Source organism: Pteropus medius, unplaced genomic scaffold (assembly GCF_902729225.1).
Source record: "Pteropus medius unplaced genomic scaffold, Ma_sr-lr_union100, whole genome shotgun sequence".
NCBI lineage: Eukaryota > Metazoa > Chordata > Mammalia > Chiroptera > Pteropodidae > Pteropus > Pteropus medius.
Genome location: NW_024340692.1, coordinates 4693955 through 4704188, shown reverse-complemented (window position 1 = coordinate 4704188; position 10234 = coordinate 4693955). Strand labels below are relative to the sequence as shown.

Sequence of the window (10234 nt, the reverse complement as noted above, 5' to 3'; positions counted from 1 at the left end):
ATGTTAATCTTAGAAAGTCTTATTTTAATCATAAAATCACTAACTTCTCAAAGGTGAGAGTCACTTCCTCTACAACTCTAACGGTTTGTGCTATTGCATCTGAAAAAGTAAGGAATGTCTCTAAAATCTTAAAAAATAAATTATCTTAGTACATAAGAAGCTCTGGGGGCTAGGGAAGGAATAGTGTTCAAATGTGCCCATGACCTTGATCGTCTGCACAACAAACACGATGAAATGAAAGTTTATGGACACTTAAACAGAAAAAAACAAACCGCACAGACATATATTTGAACCACAACTGACAATGCAACTGTGGTGACTGGGTGATCATAGTAGTCAGCAAGTAAAAGCCAGAACTTCAGACAGAACAGTATTAGGAGGCCTTTTTAAATAGAAGCAGCATGTATAAATGAGTGCTCCCTGACACTCAGCATCATTCCAACATGTGCCATTAGCCATGTTTCAAGTGCTCGATAGCCACATGGGGCCAGTGGCTACCATACTGGACAGAGAAGAACTGAAGGAGAAACAACACTGTTTAGAGATTAGGAAGGATGAGATAATTTCCCCAAGATCCATTCAAGGCCCTGAGAATCACAAAATTTTAGGGCATCAAATTATTCATTTTAACTAAATGTGTTCAATTTTATGACACAAATACGAAGAGACTAACTAGGAACAAACAAAAATATGAAAAAAGCCAATGAAGAATTAATGAGTAATTCCAGCAATTTTTCCGGTTGGTCACAAAGACCTTTTAAAAATTATTTTTATTGTCCAAAGGAAGAAATACATCTATTCAAAAACATCAACAGGCTCACTTTAAAGGAATGAAAGAGAACTGGAATCATAATGAGTATTAATAGCAGGGGCTACTAGCGCCTACCACAGAGTGACTATCTCTAAAAGTAACTTCAAAAGAAAAAACACTTTCCTTTGAAAGGCAGAAATCATCATCTTTACACACATCCCACTGATCTGAAGCCCTGTTCAAAGACTCAGAGAGAGTTTTACCCTCAAATTTAAACCATTAGCTTCCAGGCCAGGTAGGAATGACAATAACACAGCTCTGCTAAACTACAACTTTGCAAAAGAGATGGTTACACTGTTGGATTGTTTCAATGATTTATAATCTTCTTTGACACCGATTATCTGAACTTCACCTCCCTACAGCTTGGACCTGTTTGCAAAAGAGACAGAGGATCAATGGACTCCCCTTTTCCTATGTGACTTGGGAACTTCTAGTATCCAAGAGAAACAGAGATACATTAAAGTATGTCCATATAAGAGCTGATGTAGATAATCTTCCATTAATTGTCAAGCAGAAGTTATGCCTTCCTTGTCACTTGTCCTATAAAGCATAACTTCTACTTGAGTCTTAAATTTATACAGCAGCAATCAGAACTCTGGTTCTTCGTTTAAAATTATACCAAGAACTACACAAATTGCACAAACTGTCAGACACATTGGCAGCCCAACCCTACCACATATGCCCCTCAAAACATTAGATAAAACATTGTCACTTCAGTACTTATTCTTCACAGAACACCCTGAATCACAAAATAACTCCAAAAATGCAATAAGAGCTGATGTCACAAGAAACTGGTGCCATTACAGTATCTTGAACATGGCAGGAAACATTAATATTTGTAGCATCAGTGATATTACAGTACTTAAAAATCCATTGGATAGATTATCCACATTACCAGGAAACTATAAAAAGAACACGAATAATAAAAACAAAATAAAAAAATAGTAAAATTTTAAATAGATATGATTTTTATATATTTGTAACGTAGAGTTAAAATGAAATAAAAAATAACCACTACTAGCTTAAATTGCTTTCATTTTATACCAGAAAGAGAATTTTTTACTGACTTGCAGCTTCCATTAAAAATTGTGGGTGTTTATACTTTTAAAAAATAATGCTACGAAAGCTTCTCTAAGGAGTTGATAAAGTTTTTTTCCAAGATATATAAAAAATCACTAAACATATTTTCCACTACTAATTGTAATGGCAGTTCATTTTATTTCCTCTTTTGTCTAGAACTAAAGTTATATCATTCACATTAATAGCACATATTGAGACTTCCACCACACTATCTGAAGAGGTGGTATTCTGACTCAAATTGTATTAATCATCTTTTATTGAAAACATCCTCGGTATTGGTCAAGAATTAAAACCTTAAAGGAAATAAGACCAAATAACTGCTAGGTACAGGCTCATGTAGAAAGGAATAAATAGCAAGGAGCAAATTTGTAATCTGGGCTTGTAGTCAGTGCCAAATACATAAATTTAAAAGTGTCTGAATTTCCAAGCTTTTCTCATTTTCCATCAGAGACCACAGACTCAGCCAATACTTTTTGCCTTATATACTGTAATCAGTGTATAAAAACCATAACTGCTTAGCCTTTCACGGTTTACAAAAAGCTATGCAAATGCCTATGCATTATTTAATTGAGCTCTCATGAGCACCAAGCTCTGTGGTGCTATCCTCATGGGGAAACTGAGCCCCAGAAAGGGTGAATGACTTGCTCTCTGTCAAGGAACTCATAACTAACAGAGATGGGCTGGTTCCTGACTCCCAATATGAGGCTGTTTCTGTTAAACTGCAGAGGCTTCCATGACGAGTTACTCTTCAAAATAGCAATAGAAATAAGACAAAACCGATTCATTGGTTCACTAATTGTTTTTCCTCATTCTAGATGCAAACTGGTCTTTAGCCTCAAAACATACATATTTGGGGGAGTAGGGGGTGTAGATAGTGGTGACTGCAAAATAAAAACACACTCTAAGTGGAAGAAGTTCAGATCAAACATTTTAACAGTTGTTTGCTGAAAACAAATACGCAAAACACAGATTGACAGTTACAAAACTGAAAGAGACCTTGACAATCATCTGTTCTTTTTCCATTTCACAGAAAAGGAAACACGGAGATGCAGAGAGCACGACTCCCACAAGAACACTCCGGTAACTGCTAACCAGTAGCAGGGCTGGGGCCACAGAAGTGGGCTCTCTTCCACTCAATGCCCGGATTGTACTTCCAAATTAAAGGACTAAACACAGTTCAGATATTTACAAGGAACCATCACAGTGCTAGAGAGATTAGAAAATTAGATCTTATTCACCAACATCATGAGTGTAGAAATTGATATTTTACATGTCGTTTAAAGCAGCAGGAACTTTGATTCCTATAAGAAAAATAATCAATATATATATTTTTAAGCTCTCATTGCTAAGGTTGAAGATAATTTCTAAAATATAATTTTTTTATTCCCTTTAGACACACAGATAGTTTTCTTATTATTATAACAGACTTAAGTATATTCAAAAACAGGATAGTCTCTCCAAAAGGTCACAACCTTTAACTTACATAACAAATAAAAAAATAATAACAATATTTTACCATCTTTGCTAGATACAGGTCTTTACAAACTATTAACTACATTATCCCATCCCTGTTTGCACCCACTGCCTCTCTTTTTCAGGAATCTTTAGAAGGTTCGTAAGCTATCTTGGATGTAGGTGATTTTATTCTCCCCTCCAAAATGTAAATAGTAGGCAACAAAATATCTCTGAAGTTTAACTGACCAACAAACCTAAAAGTGGCTCAATTTCTAAGCCGTTTGCTACATAAACAATATTAATTTCCACATTAAAAAAATAAATGATTTAATTAGGCTTTATGGTACCTGTGAGTCCTCTAAAAGTCTTCACTCTCCAATTCAAATCTAAGATGAAATTCTTTTTGGAGAGGCAAAATATAAGAATTTTCTAGATAGTATTTAACTTTATTTAATAGCGGAGAAACAGTTATGTAGAACAACAATAAGCCACACAGATGATAGAAAATATTGACAATAAAATTAATAGTTTGCCTCTCATTCACAAGACCACTTTTCCTCTTTAATACGAGGTCTAATCTACAGCAGATGCCAATGGAGCGTGAATTCCATCCTTCACATTCCGATCAGTCTGAGGGAGGTCTTTTCCAGAGGTGAAGAGCTGCCTGAATTCTGAAGTGCAGTCTAGACTCCATGGAGTAATCTTTGTAGTTGTTTCTAAAGACAATAATGATAAAATTATAATGTCAACATCCTTTGGTATACTAGAGCACCACCACGATCCTCCCTTTCCTCTCATCTTCATTCCTCATTTGCTTTCAAACTTCAACATGCATAACAGTGGATCTTGTTAAAATGTAGATTCTGGTCCTGTGAGGAGAAGATGGCAGCAATATTCTTTATTTCTAGAAGCTGCCTCCTGAGTAGCAAAGTTCTACTTAATTACCAAGCCATTCAAAAACATAGCAAGAAGATTACAAGGAGGGCTTATCAAATTTTGTGAACTGTTCTTAAATAGTTGACCTCCTTTTCTAAACTGGAAATTTTAAGGCAGCCTCATATAAACAAGGTGAACATGATCAATCACTCTTCTCCAAAAGAGAAAAATAATAATTTTGAAACTTCCATGAAATAATAACCACAACACAGGCAGCAAAATGACTCAGTAACACCAAAATTACTTACTCCAATTTTCACAGGCAAAGATCAACGGTCTGGCCAACAATTATTGTGTGACAATGTCAGAAGAGGTGATAAAAATCCAGATTATTTAAAAACTTTACTTAGATCATTAATGTTGACTTCTCTTTGTTAGAATCAAGAATCAGCAAAATGAAATGGCTTCGACTTTGGCTGGACTCCTGATTTCTTCACACATTGCCTCAGGTGAGCTGTAACTTCTTTCTTCGCAGCGGCATTCATTTCTTTCTATAGCCCAGCATTTTATACGGGTCTAAGTACTATTTACTGGTAATCTTGAAAAGGGTGATTATTCATAAGCTAAATCAACATCTTACTAGAATTTACCAAAGGATGTAATTGAGTATTTTCTTAAATGTCTGGCGCTGATTTTGGCAACTGTGCAAAGCTCCTACTACATAAGGGAAACTGCAGACCGCTGACAGTCTTGAAATTATTAGGAAGTCTGTTTATGTTGGCATCATTGGTACTGGCTTGAGTTAGTGGTGACCTTCTGATCACTGCTGGTCTTGTCTTTTACTAGTGAATTACTAGTCTTTTATTTTAATCATTATAAATTTGTCTTAGTGTGTATTGCTTAGGTACCACTAAATATGTCCAAATAATGAATACTTGGAACAACAGTATTTATAGTCCCTAATTTTCTATGAGCTACACTTGATGATATATACGCATCAGTTGAAATATGTCATTATCCTTAGAAGTAACTTGCTCTCATTTAAAAAAATAAAAGGAAGAGAGAAGAAGAAGAAAGAGGAGGAAGAAGAGGAGGAAGAAGTGGCTTTCTTGGCTCCACCATGCCCCTGAAGCTTCTGCCCCATTACTATGTTTTATTCATAGCAAAACATCCTGAAAGAGTTGCCTGAAGTAGCTCACTCTACTTTTTCACCTCACTTGTCAAAGTTGCCAATAATCTTCATGCTGCCACGTTCACCTCTCTATTCTCACCTTGCTTGACCTCTCAGCAACTATCTTTACAACTGACCACTCTCTTCTTTTTGAAAAACTTTGTTTACTTGGCTTGCTTTCCTGGATGTCTTCCCAACTTTGCTGGCCACTTCTTAATCTTATTGCTTAATCTCTAAAATAGAGATTTAAGTATACCTCAAGGCTCTGTGCTAGGCCTCTTTCGCTATCTATATAAGTTCCCCAAAATGACCTCATCAAGTATCCCGGCTTTAAATATCACTGTCTCTGTGCTGGTGACTTTGAAATATCTACATTAGACCTTTACTTTTTCACTAAACTCCATGCTTCTATATGTGACTGTCAACTCGCTATATCCATGTGGATACCTAATAGATATCTCAAAATATCATGGTCTAAATAGAAGTGTTTTTTTTCTCTCCCTAAACCTGCTCTTCTAAGTATTTCCCATCTCAGTAAAAAAGCATCATTATCGATATAGTGGCTCAACACTCTAATCTAGAGGTTACCTGGCTTCAGCCAGTAATGTTCCCCACACAGTTTCTGCTGAATGATCTCGGGACTGGTTTTAATTACACAAATCTCAACTACACTAACACCTCAAGGAAACCTTCCAGAATCAACTCAATCTAAAGTAACACTCAGGTACTCTGCACTGTATTATAAATCTCAGCAAAGCACATTCCACTGCTACATTTCTTACTTGTTTGTTTGTTTAACACCTCCCTCCAACTAAGAGAGCAGAAACAAGAGCCATTGTCCAGCAGAAATGATAAATTGCTTTGAAATTACACAGCAGACAGAAAAAAGAGAGTCAGGGGAAGATTTAAAGGGCTTCTTCAAATCAGTGGGTCTTCAAGGAAATGAGAAATATGGTTGAATATACCAAGATTCAGCAAATTATGATCAAAATTATGGCTAATTTTGAGTAGTTGCAATGAAGACCTTATACTGTAAAGCCAAAAATACTTACTATCTGGCCCTTTACAGAAAGTTTGCCAACTCTCGAAAGAGAAGAGATTAGGTTAGATATCTGTCATATGGAAGCCCACAATCAAAACATCTGTAAATAGTCACAGAGTCAGGCATTCAGAAGGTTGGAAACAGCATGATTACAGCAAAAGCCATGAGTAGCAACTAAGCATAAACTAGGAAAGGAAATATTATTACTAACTTTCATTAATGTTTTACTTTTAAGCATACATATAATATTCCTGCCATTTTTATAATGGTATTGACGTTCCAGACTCCACAGCAATCAAGGAAACGCTGCCATCATCACTTACCTTGCAGTTTCTAGGGCCTTTATGGCCTTGTCAATTTCCCCTTGGCTTTTGTACAAAAATGCCAACTCAAACAGAGTAAATGGCACTAGGTAGTGGTCAAACTTCAGCAGCTTTTCACTAAAAGAGTGAATGAAAGCAATTAAGTCTTAACAAGAAACTTTCACTCTTTTACAATATGCGTATTTTCCCCATCCCTCAGAAAACAGGTGCAGCACTAAGCTGTCTGTACATAGTCAAAAAAATCTAATAGACTACAGCAGTAAATAGGATGCTTTTAATGTATTAATCTCTATTTTATTCCTTAATCTAGATCCAGCACTGAGGATTGCTTACTGCCCTCTAGATAGACATGCAGAACTTCAAAGAATAACCCTAGAAAGGACAAGATCTTCCCCCTGAACGGGAAAGAACTCCATTTAGAAATAAGAATGCTGTATTATTTTTTACTAAGGTGCACTTCACTTTCTATTTTAAGTCTTATAATACTAAAACATGTCAGTAAAGAAGTAGTCAATGCTTGTTTTCAGCAATATTATGAAAAATCTCTGACAAAACATCTAGAAGCTCTGAAAAAGATATGAACAACACATTTTCAAATGCATAGCTCAGCTCACAGAACATAAGAAAAATTCTCAAACTGAAAACAAAACAAAACAAAACCAGAACTCTGAGTGCGTGGATGATGCCAAAGCAGTCCTGGGGTCTGCTTCAGTCTGAATCAACCAGGGCTTTGTGTCTCAATGTCCATGCAGGAGGTAAGGCCTTGGGCCCACACAGGACAGGGAGCCAGGACTGAGACCTCTATATAATCGGGGGCCCTTGAAAGACTACTCCATCAGAGAAAGGGCAGATTAGAAAAAACCCAATCATTGCCATAGGAGGAAAACACAGGCAGTTGGTTCCTTGGCCTGTGCCTAGGTGGGAAGTAAAAGCGCATTCCTTGGGAAATTAATAACTAAAAGACCTGCCCTCACATTAATTTGCAATTCAAATTTACATTGCCCAAAGGATCCAAGAACCTCTAAGCAATGAAATTAACATGAATGTGGGCCTGGGCTGGAAAAGTCTTTGGGGCACCTGACAGAAAGAAAAGTAAAATGACTTTAGAAAGACTTTCTCAATCCTAGCCTCATAGGAGTCTCAAGATAAAATGCCAGTGAAGAAAAACTCACAATCGAAAATTATAAAACACATGAGCAAACAATTCACTATTGTTAAAACACAACAAATAGCATGGACAATCCTTTTAATCATCCCTTCGATTCTTATAAAAACAGCAATAAAATAGAACTCAGTGGATATTTCTTTAACATGTTTACTTAAAAAAGTATATAACTTATTTGGAAAATAGACACAGTCTCTTTTCTCTTCTTGTAAGGACATCAGTCCTAAATTCTCATAAAATGTTATCAAAAAGAGGATAAGTGGCCATGGGTGGAAAGGTACATGATACAGAACAGAGGACATCAACTGGCAGTCTGGGGCTGTGATCTATTAGGCTTACAGTATTTTCAAAAAATTTAAGCCAATATTTAAAATTCAAGAGGCTTTAAATAAAATCCAGATCCCAGGCTTTTCATGAAAAATTGCAGGGATTGTTGCTACTAGGCCTATACGTGTAGAGCAATAACCAATTAGAGCTAAGGAGTGGCTGCATTTTTTAAAGAGAACACATAATCTCCTGTATCTACAATGCCCGTCAATCCCTAGTTCTGCCATCACTCAGTAAGGTTACTTGTCTGGCCCCTGTAGATATCTGCATTTATGACTCCAGATAAAAAGAGAAAAAAAGCCAGACATTGGAACCTTGATTCAACTCTCTTGTTTCATAAAGGAGCAGGACATCATCATCAATGCTATTAGGAAAAAAACAAAACCAACAAACTCAAGCATATACAGAAGAAACGCCCTTTGCCAAAGGAGAAGCATTTATAGCATCCATCACGTGTCTTTCCTCCCTGTCAAATGATTATCTCAATGACAGCAAGTCCCTTTACTCAACTCTGAATCCCTAGGATCCAGCAAGTGTCTAGCACATAGTGGGTGCTCAAATATCTGTGGAATAAATATATGAAAAAGTAAATACAGGAATCAAAAAAGCATCAGAGGTTCAGTACATTGCTGCTAGAGTTTAAATGGACGCCTGTTAGTTTGGCCATAAATTTAGTTTTTATGTGTCACCTCTAAACACCAAGTGGAAAAGCACAAAGCCATGTTCCACTTAGATTATAATTTTGCTCTCAAAGAACATGGAAAACACTACTGGATTCTCTTTCTGGTGACACCAAGTAAAAAGTCAGCAGCAAGAGATAAAAGCATCATTTTCCCCAGAAGCCGCAATTTGCAGTCAGGTTAGTTTCTTGTTTGTTTTTACCTTTGGATAACATGATTGAAACACAATTCTGCTTGCAAGGGCCGCTGTAAGTTCTTCAGGCAGCATCCTTTCAGCAGCTTCACTAAGCACTCGTCATCTACTGAGTAGTCGCTGAAATCTTAAAGCAAAACAAAAATCACACACAAAAAGAAAAATGCTGTCAAAAATCCTAATTAAGAGGAAGAACTAATAATAGCTACAAGGTTTCAGAGGGATCATTTAAAAATAAGGAAAATTTTTTTTAGTATTTGCCCTCACTAAATAAAACACAATGAAATCATTTTAAATTAAAGGAATACTGAATTTACTACATTAGTTTAGTACACTATTTTATGAAGGGGTTCGCTCTGTCCACTTAAAAATTTTTTTCAGGTGCTCATATTCTGAGTTATGTGACCTTAGATAGAACAGTTGAAAATTTGAACTCTAAATAAAATAAGAGCTTTATTAATTCTATAAAAAGTAAAGCCATGAGGAGCAAGAAGGCTGACTCCTCCTGTGGTTCTGGCTTCTAATTGTGTTGGCTCATGTGGGTGAGGATAACACTTCCATATGGAGAAGCAGATGGCCTTCTACCCATTAAAAATTCAGGAAGCAGAATACCCTCTTCAGATCATTATGTTTATAACTTATCAGTTCTCCCAGGCTATGTTCTTCTGGGGGGAAATCAGGTCATAAAATTAGATGCCATGGTTCTGAAGTACATGCAAGTTACCTAAAATCTTCACACACTTCTAACTGCTTGAAGCTAATGCAAAGGTTTTTCTTTCACCATTTTTTTCCCTTTGGAAAATGACTCTGCCTCCTACAGCCCAAGGCTGCAGAATATCAAACAGAAGGAACCATATTATGTGTGACATCTATCTAACAAAGGTAGCTGTTTCACATCTACCACTTTCGAATTTGGGGGATTTTGCAAGTTAGGTGCAACTAAGAAGTCATTCCAAGACAGAATGATAATTCATACATTTCAGGCTGTGACAACATGGGGTGGGGGTGCAGTAAACCAAACTAATGAGGCCCTGGGAGCCCCTCATGTTAAAATCCCTCTGTTTTCAGAACAAACATCAGAAATCACCATTAACACATGCTGCTTTTTAGT

General features: G+C 36.4%; 1 protein-coding gene across 1 annotated transcript in view; it reads right to left on the bottom strand.

The window, feature by feature from the left end:
- Positions 1-2806: 2806 nt before the first annotated feature.
- Positions 2807-10234, bottom strand: part of TTC39B (tetratricopeptide repeat domain 39B) — a 116896-nt gene continuing 109468 nt past the window's right edge. Inside the window, 3 exon segments of the mRNA XM_039874936.1 lie at positions 2807-4062; positions 6759-6875; positions 9133-9250. Coding sequence (XP_039730870.1) covers positions 3972-4062; positions 6759-6875; positions 9133-9250 — 326 coding nt within the window. The 3' untranslated portion in view covers positions 2807-3971.